At 36.5% G+C, this 14,311-nt stretch overlaps 1 protein-coding gene across 1 annotated transcript; it reads left to right on the forward strand.

Annotated features, from left to right (window-relative positions):
* The first annotated feature begins 2,251 nt into the window (after nt 1–2,251).
* Nucleotides 2,252–14,219, forward strand: LOC125262670. The gene is made up of 4 exons (XM_048181489.1): nt 2,252–2,288; nt 3,469–3,770; nt 10,323–10,470; nt 13,808–14,219. Exons 1-4 carry the CDS (start codon nt 2,252–2,254, stop codon nt 14,017–14,019), a joined length of 699 nt encoding a protein of 232 aa, XP_048037446.1. The 3' UTR covers nt 14,020–14,219.
* Nucleotides 14,220–14,311: the final 92 nt, after the last annotated feature.

Raw genomic sequence — 14,311 nt, forward strand, 5'->3', positions numbered from 1 at the left:
TATGTTGCTGAGTGACGACTGCAAGCCACATCCAGACAGTGGACTGAACACCGCATACATCATTACAATCTGGAAGATGGACTTCAAAGACCATTTACTGCTGCCAAGCCCTATATTCCTGTTGTTAAGAATGGATTTCAAAAGACTATATATCTACGTACACCTACCATCTACAGTTTACAGCCAGCCAGACAGCGAGGGATTTCACTAACCATAGCCATCAATCCTTACAATGTAATCATTGTCCTTACAGTTTGTACAGTACTTTACTTACTTAAAACATACTTGTATTATACACACCTTAGATGATATTTATGAGCAATTATACTGTAATATTAGAGGAGGACAGGTTCATCCAGATGAATCTGCTTCCTCGCAAGTTTTTTCCTTCCTTTTTGTGGAGTTTTTTCTTACCCACAGTTGAAATATGAAGAAATCATGAGACTCTTACAGTAGATAACTTTATGTCTCTTTAGATTAGGTTACTGAGCACAGTGATACCAAATTTACCACAATCGGCCATATTGACCATAGGCCATTTTGATGTAAAATTATGTATTTTTCCAGTGCACCTTTTTTTATGTATTGTGACAAATTGTGAATTGAGATGTTTATGGCTTTTGCGTTTTGTTCATGCAGAGTACAATGATACCAATTTTGTCATGGTCGTGTTGCCAGCTCTTTATACAATGTTCTTGGGATCCTCACCAGATTTGTGTCAGATCTTCACACTGTGCTGGTATAAATATATTTGATACACCAAACCATTTATATGACATGCATATGTATGCCTAATAAAATAATGAAATTTTCCTGTCATTGGCAGATGTGGAAAAAAGTTCATTTTTGGGTTCTCGGGTACTTTATATATTATGCAAAGTTGATCATTATTAGTAACAGAACATACCAACACATATGCTAACATGAGGGACAATGACATGTGGTAACATTGGACAGTTAGTTATTACTACAACTTGCAAGACTTTAACCACAATCATGACCCAAGATTCAAAAAGAGGAAGAAGCCAATTACCACTCTCAATGTCAAACCAAAATAATATTAATCGTCCTTACTGCAGCTGAATGAGACTTTCATATTCACTTCTTCTCTCTAGAGTCTAGAGGGAAGTTGTACTTCTGGAGGAAATTTTGTAAGTGCTCATTTACAGTCAGCTGGTCATTATCGCCAATAATAATAAAAAATAAATAAATAACATCTGGGTGAACAGGTCTACTACCCTCAAGGGGTTTATTTTGTGTTAATGACTAGATGTCCATATAATCAACCTTAATTCACCCCTAAAACACACACACACTCACACACACATATATATACATAATATTTAATTGTTTGACTTTAAAATGATTATATCTTGTAGATTAGCTTAATGTTTAAAACAAACATTACCATAAATTTTTAACATTTAGGTTACATCATTTAGCTATTGGCAATCTAATGTAGCTACAACTTGTCACATATTGGCTTACAGAAGGGTTAGTTCACCCAAAAATGAAAATTCTATCATTGATTACTCACCTGCATGTTTTTCTAAACCCGTAAGACATTCGTTTATCTTCAAAACACAAATGAAGATATTTTTGATGAAATTTGATTTCTCTCCCCTTCCATTGACAGCTACGCACCTACCACTTTCAAGCCCCAGAAAGGTTAAAGACATCATAAAAGTAATCCAGACTGCAGTCACAAAACAATGGAAATTATAATTTGGTGCCAAACAACCTGATGTGGAGAAAACATGTTGTGATCACTCTGAGGTCTATGAAATAGCCAATCCAAACTCACAAGAACACGTAACTATTTTACAAGTTGGAAGTTTCATATCAATTTATAGGATTTTAGAAAAAAAAACCTAAGCATTAGTTCCACCAATAAACTGAGTGAGTTAGCATACGCAGATTGTAGCCTATATTTGACAACGCACGACAGAGATCGTACGAATTTACCACTAATTCGCCAAAATGTAAAATCTTTGCGGTTATAGGCCTATTGTCAAATTATCTTAAAGAGATTGTTTACCCAAAAATAAAAAGCCTAAATTAAATCTGTTCATCATATAAAGTGATTGAGTCTCTTCAGAAAATTTGGACTAAACAGCTCAATTCATATGGATTAGTTTAACGATCTCTTTTTGAATTTTTAGAAGCGCCAAATTGGTAGTTGTGTAGCTGTCAATGGAGGGACAGAAAGCTCTCAAATTTCATCAAAAAGATCTTCATTTGTGTTCCGAAGATGAACGGAAGTCTTACAGGCTTGGAACGACATGGGGGTGAGTAGCTAATTAATGACAGAATTTTAATTTTTGGGTGAACTAACCCATTAATGCAAGATCACATCTCATAGTGTCAAACAAATGAACAGAACAAGGATAGACAAATTTTTTTCTGTACATTTTTGTATTTTGTAGATTATAATTTGTAAACCTTCACATTGCTCACGTTTAATGCCACTGTTTATTCGTTACAAATCGTTATAGACTGCAAGAAATTACATGTTGCTTTGCGTGAATGACCGCAACAGCACAACATAAATAGCATCAACTTCATCATAAGAACTTCTATTAATTGATTAGTTCACTTTCAAATTAAAATTTCCTGATAATTTAGTCACCCCCCATGTCATCCAAGATGTTCATGTCTTTCTTTCTTCAGTCGAAAAGAAATTATGTTTTTTGATGAAAATATTCCAGGATTTTTCTCCATATAGTGGACTTCAATGGAGCCCAAACGGTTGAAGGTCAAAATTACAGTTTCATTGCAGCTTCAAAACGTTCTACACAATCCCAGACAAGGAATTTTTCTTATCTAGAAAAACTATCGCTCAAAAAAAAAAAAAAATGCTCATCTTGAACTAGCTCTCTTCTTCTCTATTAGAATTCCAGCAGAGTAGACACTACTAAGTGTATTACTGCCCTCCACAGGTTAAAGTTTGAACTAACTGTTATATACTTGCACTAGCATATTGTATATGACAATTTAGTTCAAACTTTGACCCGTGGAGGGCAGTAATACACTTAGCAGTGTCTACATTGCTGGAATTCAAATAGAGAAGAAGAAGAGAGCTAGTTCAAGATGAGCATTTATGGTTAAAACGTATAAAATTTAAAAAAAAAAAATTTAGAAAATGAGCGATGGTTTATCTAGATAAGACCCTTATTTCTCATCTGGGATTGCTGTAAACTGTAATTTTGACCTTCAACCGTTTGGGCTCCATTGAAGTCCACTATATGGAGAAAAATCCTGGAATATTTTCATCAAAAAACATAATTTCTTTTCGACTGAAGAAAGAAAGACATGAACATCTTGGATGACATGGGGGTGAGTAAATTATCAGGAAATTTTAATTTGAAAGTGAACTAATCCTTTAAGCAATTATTCGTGTCACTTAAGTAATAGCTCATGTCTAGAAATAAAAAAATCTACTCCTGTCTGTAATATGTCATCATCCAGTGAGGGTTGTGTCTATCAGAGCCTTCACAGTTCACACACAGACGAGGGAATCCCCGTGGTGTTTATCGCGCCAGTCAGCCCTGCAGACTCCTGCAGTCTCCTCCTCTCATTTGTTGATCTGCAATGCAGTGCCAGGCTTCCCCAGCTCTCTCTCCCTCCCTCTAGCATGGGCATCCTCTGCAGTATGTGCGGTAATATCCTCTTGGTGTGTTTCGTCTCCCACCGGGGTCTTTACAATCTCATACAAGCGCATCTTGAGCAGCACCATAGCGCCCCTCACAGAGCAGAAGAGACACTGCACGGTAAGGGGTAAAGAAAAAAAAAACACACACACACACACATATATATATATATATATATATATATATATATATGTACATTATATATCTGTGTGTGTGTGTGTGTGTGTGTATGCGCATGTTTGTGTGACATATCAGGATACAAATTTGTATAATGATATGGGTATGACATAGGTATTACAAGGAGAGGGTGACTTATGAGGGCATTATCCCATGTCCACATTTTTCAAAAGGCTTATAAATCATACAGAATGAGTTTTTGAGAAATAAAAATGTGCACAGTTTCCTGTGATGGTTTAGGGATAGGGGTAGTGTAGGGCGATAGAAAATATGGTTTGTACAGTATAAAAACCATTACGCCTATGGAATGTCCCCACAATTCACAAAAACAAACGTGTGTGTGTGTGTTGAAAACAGATTTTGCTGCTTAATATTTTTGTGGAAACCGTGATAAAATTTTTCAGAAGATCAAAAGAACAGCATCTATTTGAAATATAAATCTTTTGTAATAATGTCTTTACTGTCACTTTTAATCCTTCCTTTTTTATTATTTAGGGCCTAAGTTCCATGCAATTTGTAGACAGCATATCTACAGCTGATATGGATTTGGAAAATTTTATTTTCCAGTGAAACAGAGGATGGTAGCTTGGCTGACCTCTCTATACATTGTAACAGTGTTTTATATGGGTGAGGCGTTGGCTGTCATAGAAACAGTGTCAACGAGCGTTCTGATTGGTGCAGAGGTCGGGATCATCCGTTGTTGCTCGCTGAGAGAAGTGCTGAGTGGACCCTCCTGTTAAAGCCCCCCTCCCCGTCCCCTCTCTGCCCCATGGAGTTAGTGTACTTCCTATTGTCCCACAGATTTGTTTTTTCCATCCTGGTTGAACTTTCTAGCGTGACACTAATAAGTCCATTAGCATCATATATGTGGCTTAGCAGGGCGCAGGGGGCATAGCCTAACAAATGTGTGGAGTCAATTGGTAAGAAACACTTTCTGCTTTTCATAGGAAATTTTTGAGCTTTTTTAAGATGCTGATCAACAGGATAAACTTCAGCTGTTCTGGTCTGTTTTGCTGTCATTATTTTGAGTTTGATTGATTGTGATTCGTTTAAGATTATACTGTATTTGTTTATAGTTCTTCAGCTTTTTAAAATACTGTTCAGGATTTTTTTTCTAGTCTTCAAAACTCATTTCTAGATACAAGACAGATGTAGGGCTGTCATATTTATCCACGTCTTTTTTTGGCCTAGTATAGACTGACATTTATTCATTTATTTTGCTCTCGTAATGCACTTTGGTCAGTCTTGAGGTTGTTTTATTAATAAATATTTTTAAAAAGTGCTTTATAAATAAAAGAACTAGAACTATTTAGGTGGTAGTTCTGTTACATTTTGTAGTACGCTTTTTTTTTCTTTTAAAAAAAACAGATTATTGGAGTATATTTTATAAGATAATACTATATCAGTTTTTCCTGACGTTTAATTCAACATTACTTGCTGGTTCTTTGTTATTGCTTGTCAAATTTACTAGCAATTTCTGAGAGAAGAGAGTTTTTACACCAAAGTTTCTCTTAGATATTTGGTATACATAACCTTGGCCTCTTTGTAGTGGCTAGACAAATGGAGGCCAACATTTCCATACTAGAAACATTGTAATAGAACCTCAAGCTAAAAGTCAAGATATTGTGAAAATAATATTTGGATATTAAATCTCAACAGTCAATGTTTGTGTGGATACAATGTGAAAAGACTTCCACCCTGAAGTTGCAGAAGAAATCTACTAAAAGATAAATGGACCAGTGAGAGGACGAATCAAACTCCCTAACAAAGCTTCCCAGCTGTGGAGTAACATCTGTTTTGGACAGCTTGAGGAACTAGCTAATTTGGTTGGCAAAATTGAAAAACAAAATGGATGACTCTAAACATTATTGTCCAGATTTCCTGTAGGAGAAATTTTGCCCTAACATCAGTCAAGCTCCGGAAAGATAGAATTGGATGAAGAAAAAAGAGGAAAACAAGGCCGCAAAGCAAACAATGTTGCTCTCGCCACATTTAACATGGAGCCCCTCTGGGGGATACAACAATGGCTTCAGCAAGGCCGTAGCGCATCTACACATTGCTAGATCTCTCTCTGGCCTGTTGGGTCGTGCTCGACCAGCAAAAGTTGAAACAATTGAAGTTTTATATTTTCCATTGAGCTCAGCAGTCAGACGTGCGAGACATGAATATAAAAGCTCGCCGGTTATACTGTCACCCTTCATCTGAAAGTCCTATTAGCCCAGAATGTGACTGTTTCGTGAGTGAACGTGCCGGTTTTCAGGAAGCTAAAACTGTTGCTATGGTGCTTCGGTGAGGAGTGTTACTGGTTGAGGTACTGTTCTGCTGTTCTGTGGGAATGCTACTCTTCCATGAAGCTTTTTGCTCTCAAATATACAGAAGGACTGGTTTAGTCTGTTCTGAAGGGTTCAGAGAACGAGAAGGACAGGTTTTTGACACATTTAGAAATGGCTGGTGTGTTTTTCGCACTGATTTTGCTGTGAAATCAGTGGAATTTTACTGGCAGCTGAAGACAAAATATTTAATAAACGTCAATGGCGGGAATGTGTAGAACATCGTAAATGATTGGGGTTTGATTTCTGTGGAAATCCACAGGGCTTTCTGATTGGATGCAGGCCTGGTTAAATGTTACCAGGTCAACCTCCAGATCTTTTATGAAGTCTGTGGTCTGTTTCCAAAAGTTTTAATATGCCATCTATCCATGGAGGTCTTAAATACCTGGAGACAAGCTATCCTAGAAGCTGACATGTTTGCTTCATGGGTTCCAGAAAAGGTTTTAGAGCCAATCACCTGAGTTGTAAATGTCATGTGACTGTTCATTCTCTATTAGAACTCCTTGCAGCAGGCAGGGGGTGGGGGGCAGGAAGGTATATGTTTGATGCTTTTAGCCCTAAAAATGGTCACTGGTGAAACATCTACAATAATCTGATTTTGTTGGTGATTTTTTAGGGTACTATACAAATATATATAGCAACTTCTGAATTGCTGTCAATGGAAAAACAAGTTTTTTGGCCACATAACTGTGCATTTATAGCATCTACCAGCAGGAGCAAACTGAAACTCATCAGCTAAACCTTAACTCTTGCTTTTAAGTGTAACTTTACCCTTTTCTGTAACACTTTTCAAAAAGGTTCCATTATACTAACATTAACAAAGATTGAGGAATACATTTATTACAGTATTTATTATTGTTAGTTAATGCATTGACTAATGTTAAAATGAGACCTTGTTGTAAAGTGTTACTAACTTTATTTTTTCTAAACATTGCTGACTTTTTATATATTTTAAAGGCAAAAGTTGTGATAAGGAAAAACTTGAAACACTTGAATGTGTTTAGTAAATTATGAGAAGCAATACTGCTTAAATTCGATACACAAACGCTTCAAATGTTCGGCGAGCTGGATGAGTCTATCAATAGTTAGATTTTTATCTGTTTTCTGTAGTGATATTGCATTCCATGCAGTCTAAGGCCCATTTCACACCGCACACGTAAGCAGCGCAGGTGTAAATAGGGTAAAACGTTTTGAGCATGTGAACTTTCAACCACTTCCAGAGGTAGTCGAAAATGCATTAGACCGGATTGCTTTCGTAGTGTTAACGCTCATGTGGTTGAATGCAGCACAAAAGACCACCTGCTCTCCGTCTACCGACTTTATTTAAACTTTGTCGGCTGAAACCCAAGTTTTGTTTGAAGACGAAAAACTGATTTCAAACACGCACTCACCACATTTGGCTGGTCTTGCGGCTGTCAGAGCAGAAACGAAAGCTACAGCTCTCTAGGCTTTTCACATTTGAAATAGTTAACCCTGGGCCAATCTAAACCTCAGGTAAATGGAATCCTGGGTTATCTTGCTTCACATTTCACACTGCTCATTATTTACCCGGGGGTTAAAGGGTAGTTCACCCAAAAATGAAAATTCTGACAGAATTTTCATTTTTGACAGAAAAATTACAGAATTTTCATTTTTGGGTGAACTAACTCTTTAACAATTAATCCTGGGTATTCACATGCTGACGTTTCACATTTTACATTCTTAAACCCTGGGTTAACGTTATAATTTGCACATTTGAGATGTCAGTGTCACTGATTGTATAAACGCAGCACCTGACCTGTTTACTCTAGCATTAGCTCTAGCTCAAGCATTGAACATCCTATTATTGCCGACTGTACTATCGAGTTTATACTGAATGGACATTTTGGACTATAAAGGTAAGAATGAAATGGTCTCTTCTTCACTCAAATTGTCACATTTTCTGTCAGCATTTGAAATTTTTCTTCTCAAATGCCGAATTTACTGTTTAACGTATATACAATGCGCAGTGTTTCTGTGACCATGACTGTCCAAAGCAGGCAATTATAGGGCTTTTCACATTGTGCTTAACTCCGGGTTATTTTCGTTCTAAACAACGCTTTTAACCCCGGGTAAAGGAATGTTTCACACTTGTAATTTAGAAGCGGGATTAGCACTGCTTTTTACCCAGGGTTATGAAACCCTGCTCCTCGGCAGGGTTAGCACCAGTTTTGCGGTGTTAACCCTGCATTGTGGTGCCAAACCTGTGCAGTGTGAAACGATGCTGTGTTAGACTGTTACAGCTAAACGCTTAGCAACAGACAACCAATCACATTCCTCATATTCACTGCTTTGGACAGTCACGGAAACACCTTGCTTTGTAAACAATAAATTCAGCATTTGAGAGGAAAAATGTTAAATGCTGAGAGAAAACGCGTCAATTTGAGTGAAGAAGAGACCGTTTCATTCTTACCTTTATAGTCTGAAATGCCCATTCAGTAAAATAACACAACAAAAGCGGTGCTAACCCTGCTCCAGAGCAAGGTTTTATAACCCCGGGTAAAAAGCGGTGCTAACCCTGCTTCTAAATTAGTGTGAAACGTTCCTTTACCTGGGGTTAGAACTTAGTTTAGAACATTTCGTTTAGAACGATGATAAACTGGGTTTAGAGAACACTCCACTTTTTTTGAAAAGTTACATCATGGTCTTAGTACATGATGTAACTACAGAAGAGTCAAGTTTTAAATAGGAAAAATATTGAAACTCTTTGGTCATTCTTGAGCGAGATGCTAATGGTCTAATCAGATTCAATGAACTATGCTACGCTATGGTTGAAGTGGTACCGCCAGACCCGGAGATCGGCTGAATGGATTCGAAAATGGTAAAACTCAACTGTTTAACTCTAGAGGAGTTGTAAAATGAGCCTATTTTCAAAAAAAGTGGAGTGTTCCTTTAAACGCAGAATGAAAAGCCATGTTTTTCCATCATCTTCAGTGCGTTCATATGTAAGTTGCTTGAGCTTATTTCGTCCATTAGATCGAAAGATCGGGAAAAAAAACATATTTACCTGCCCATAGACCCTCCCCTTGAAGAAATCAGGACAGAAGTGGTTGAAAGTGGACAAAAGAGATGGATTAAAAAAAAGGAAATGGGAAATAAATGGGAATGTGTCTTCCTCGTCTGGTCAGGTAGCTGTAATTACATTGAAAATTAAGAGGCCACAAAGCATTTGACCACTGGATTTACAGAAGTCATTTCACTTTTTAAAAAGTGTTTTCTCAACATTGCATCTAATCAGTTCACGAACACATTAATGTCTTTTAAAAGGCTTTTGTTTTTGTCCAAAATTATGGAAAGGAATATAATTTCTTTCTCTTTGTCTTTATATATCAATGTGGTCAAAATTATCCTATTCAGTTCAATGTGATAAACGAGCTGGGTCAAAAGTAATCTAAAAGTGTAATCAAAACTACAATTTTTGACATGTAATTTGGAATCAGTAATGGAGTACAATTTGTAAGTAATCTACCCAGCACTGTGTATGTGTATATATATGTTTGTGTGTATGTTAAGGAACAATCCCACATCTTTTACCCTCGAACTCAATTCTTCCTAAATATAGTCCACTTTATAAAGCACACTTAATCAAAGCCTTAGCAATTCAGTGTTTGCTTCATCAGCTGTGAAAACTCAAAGAAAAATTAATTTACTTTTAACCTGCACATTAGTAGTAGTTAAACTCTATCTAAGAGTCCATTAAAATAATGGGCCCACTGTACTGTTAATATTAACATGAAGGAATTTTCTGTACTGATTTTGTTCACAGGTGTTTTATCCATATTTTTAATTGTGCATTGCATTGCGTTGTTTTGTTTTACGTCAATTAAAATAAAATACATTCATTTTTACAGAAGCGCTGCACATGCAGTTTGAATGCTCTCACAATCAGATGTTTTATAGTATAACTCAATAGCCATTACATTGAAGTCAAGCTTATTTATATAGAGCTTTTACAAGACAAATTGCTTCAAAACAGCTTTACAATCAAATTCAGTGTAAGCGTCACCAAATAGTTTCAATAATCAGTTGTTTTAATGAAGTAGCTCATAGACATCAGTGAATGAAGTGCTACAACAGTTTTAATTACAGCTTCACTTTGTCTCCATGCCGCAGACATGTTGGACTCACGCGCTCTGATATTTTACAGGTTTCCCAAGGGGACGCTACTGAGAAGCTGGCTCACCAAGTCCCGACCAAGACTGCTGCTGCTCATTGCCGGCTTGAAGAGGCCTCAGGTCACCCTCATGCGGAGGAAAAGGATGAAACGCACGAAAGTAGCAAAGGCCACGTAAGCGGTAAATATGGTTATTGTTGCATGTCAGAGTGACCTCTCAAACTCAGCCCAAGCACAGAATATCTTCCTCTGAAATTAACTTAAAGCAGCTCACATTTAGACTTTATAGTGATTTCATGGGATTTTGATTGTACTGTGCCTCATGGAATTGTAGTGTAATGGAAAAGTAGTTGTAATAAGAGTGTGTAACAGGTCAACACTCTTAAGAACTCTGATTGAAGAACTGTTGATAACAAATTACTACACCTTCTGAACCTATTTTAGTATAAATGACCAGGCAACATCCATGAATAGGGTGTAGTTTGATGTCCCATCACTTTTCTAAGAGGCATAAGACAACTTCAAATATTCGTACACAACTTGGGTGCAATCACATTTTCTGTTGTTCAATGAATATTTATAGAAGAAATCCACTCATATCAATAGGAAACCATGTTGGAATTTCGCATGAGGGTGAAAGATTTCAAAACACAATTTTTGCACGTGTTTAAGCCGATTCACTGCTTTGACCAAGAGAAAGCTGTTTGGTTTGAAAGTGACGTATTCTACACTACTGACAATGGACGTTTAGGGTACATTTACATGACAACGATGTACAAAAACCTTAAAAGTTTTTTCTTACAGATGACAATGTTGTTAAAATAACCCCCATTCACACAGATCCGTGAAAACGACTAAAAACGCTGTATTATTCATGCCTGGCCAGTAGTTGGCGATGTCACTTTGTAAAGAAACACTATGCACCTATTAGGGCTGTCACAATATTAGATTTTTCACACCACGGTTATTGTGGCCAAAAAATATCACGGTATCGATATATAGCGATATTTATAGAATACTTGGGGGAGGGAATTTATCAGTCTAAATTATTTTTACTTTGTTTATTTAGTTTTTCTCTTTCAGGGTTGCTGCACATTTTTTAAAGTCAAATTAGAAATAAAAAAGAAATAAAAATGAATACTAGAATAGTAGCCTATACATTATGGCTGTTACCAGTCAAATTAAATCATTATCAACAAAATCTGTCTTTGCAATACAGAGGTGACACAGAATGAGAAGTGCCATTAATATATTTACACAGCATTTACAATTTGTCTACATAAATTTAATTCAATATTTAAATATGGAATTATTTCTAATTTTAACTTTTTAATTAAAATGTACATTAAATATGAAACTAAACCGCCAGTAGGTGGCAGCAAGTCACTGTCTTAATGAGTGAGTGAGTCAACCGAACCGAGTTGTTCAAATGACTGATTCATTCAGGAACGAAACTCGGATTCATTCGTTCTAAATGCGGATTCAGTCAGAATAACAAAAACATTTCTGTTGCACGGGGCTCTGTTCTGCTGTTCATCATTTTGAAATTTTCGTTGGCAAAATAAAGGGGGAAAAAAAACAATATTATCAATACTGTGTCTAATGTAACTCACATTGTTCATTTAACAATAAGTTGAAGGAACATTGCATTTGTGCTGATTTGGGGAAAACGGCACTTTTGCTCGTGTGATATATTGAATAAGACGAGTAAGTTAAAGAAAACGCGGTAGGCTTATTAAAGGAATCACCCTTTATTTAAATATATGAACACAGAAAATTGCTGTTAACAGGTTAATATAACATTTCCCATTCCATGACTAGTAAAATAATAATCACAACTTACTCTCTGTAAAATGGCGTAATCTGCAGGGTGATGGACACGGAGGTAGGTAAAAAGGTTGGTGGTGTTGCCACCCTTCGCACTGACTGTAGCTAGGCAAATCCTGTGGATTGGGCTGTCTAAGGAGCCGAAAAACTCCCATACCGTCGAGCTTACTTTACTTTTTTCGGGTACAAACGGAGCCTCTCACTCTCCCGCTCGGAATAGCTGCGCGCGCTGCATATTGTGGTTATCGTCAATACCAGTATATCGTCACACCCTAAATTAACACGATATCGGTATTTCATGCTTTGAATATCACGGTTATCGTCAATACCGGTATATTGCAACACCCCTAGCGCCTATAGACTGAACACTTAATACGCATGACGTCACAGTCTTTTCAAAAGACTGCATTTTTAGGCCCCCAAAATGCCATTGTCGTGTAAATGAATAGCCAAAGTACATAAGATTTCCGTTTTTAGTGTGTAAAATATGTAAACGGCCTCTTGGTCTGTTGAATTCACATTTCATTCAGAGTATTGAAAAACTATTTTTAATTATTAAAACATTTTAATTACCAAAACTTGATGTTTAGCTGTGTCCAACATCTTGCATGCAACCCTGTTACCAAATTATTTTCCCCATTAAACAAAATGAAATATTCCAGAAATGTGAGACACCCAGGAAGTAATGTCATTTGGAACCCTTCTACAGCAAGTAAATCAGTACATTTTTCTCAGTTTTTAATTTTTTTTTTTTTTTTTTTACAACAAATCATAGTGTTGGCAGCATTTAATAAGCAGCATTTGTTACCAAAATTATAATTTTACCAAAATCACTTCAAACCAGCTGTTGTCAAAAACTACTCATTGTGGTTAACTTGTGATTTTTTATAATTGTTATTAAAGGGTTAGTTCACCCCAAAATGAAAATTATGTCATTAATTAATTACTTACTTAATTATTCCAAACTTGAAAAGACTTTCGTTCATCTTCGGAACACAAATGAAGATATTTTTGATGAAATCTGAGAGATGTCTTGTCTCTCTTCATTGACTGCCTTTTGCAACGAACACTTTGATGCTTCAAAAAGATCATAAAGAGATCGGAAAACTAATCCATATGAATCGAGTGGTTTAGTCCAAATTTTCTGAAGAGACTTGATCGCTTTTTGATGAAAAGATTTAATTTAGGCTTTTACTCACATGTAAACTTTGATCAGCGTACATAAGCAGAAGCTCAACCTAACATGTTTGTTGCAAAAGCAGTCAATGGAGAGACAGACATCTCTCAGATTTCATCAAAAAGAGCTTCATTTGTGTTCCAAAGATGAACGAAGGTCTTATGAGTTTGGAACCACATGAGGGTGAGTAATTAATGACAGAATTTTCGTTTTGGGGTGAACTAACCCTTTAATTTGAAAATTCACAACAAACTCTTTTGCTTTTAAATCTGACCCAAATTTTGTTTACAGGGTTGCACCATTTGCAAATTTTTCAATAAAATAAAAAGTTCTAATAATATTTAGTTCGATCTCCTGGGGTTGATAATAAACTTGTTCACTGATCCTCTGGGGTGGAACTGTCGAGCCCTGTTTTGTACCCTATTCATGGAAAGTGCTACCAAAATATAATGAATAAGGTGTTTTTTAGGCTGTTTTCCACCAGAAAACTTACATGCGTTCCCTTGTGTTGCAGAACCTGCAGTCGTATGCCACATTTCACTTGAGTCACTGAAACAGAGAGAAGCTCCGCCTGCTGCCAACATGAACGCAGATCAAGACACAGACAAACCATCTTACCCATCTCAACCAAACATACGAACTAAATGCCATAGCAAAAGTAGAAGAGCTTCAGAGTTTGTTGTGAAAATGAGGGATCTTCCACAAAGATCCAGACCCCCCGACTAAAATCTGGAGCCTCACACTGACATTTGTTCATCTTTCTCTCAAATACACATCTGTCATGGTTCAGTACACCACACTGCGTGTGACAGTACATTATTGCTATTGCTATTGCTCTTTTAAGTGCCTTTGGTTGACAGTGCTTTCCTTTCCTGTGTTCTCTGGTTCTCAGGATTTCAGGGATTTTTATTTTTCCTAATGGTGTGTGGGTGAAAAAAGAAGAAATAGAAAGAAAAATGTACAATTTCCAGCTAGTAATTGCCAATTAGCTAGTAACTAGCACACCAGTGGGTTTTTC

This window comes from Megalobrama amblycephala, linkage group LG2, assembly GCF_018812025.1.
Source record: "Megalobrama amblycephala isolate DHTTF-2021 linkage group LG2, ASM1881202v1, whole genome shotgun sequence".
NCBI lineage: Eukaryota > Metazoa > Chordata > Actinopteri > Cypriniformes > Xenocyprididae > Megalobrama > Megalobrama amblycephala.

Bases quoted from the DNA above. Each gene is read 5' to 3' on its own strand.
- LOC125262670 (XM_048181489.1), top strand. From the start codon at position 2,252: ATGAACGGAAGTCTTACAGGCTTGGAACGACATGGGG. The intron at 2,289-3,468 runs GTGAGTAGCTAA...GTCATCATCCAG, and splicing joins AGGCTTGGAACGACATGGGG to TGAGGGTTGTGTCTATCAGA. The intron at 3,771-10,322 runs GTAAGGGGTAAA...GATATTTTACAG, and splicing joins AGCAGAAGAGACACTGCACG to GTTTCCCAAGGGGACGCTAC.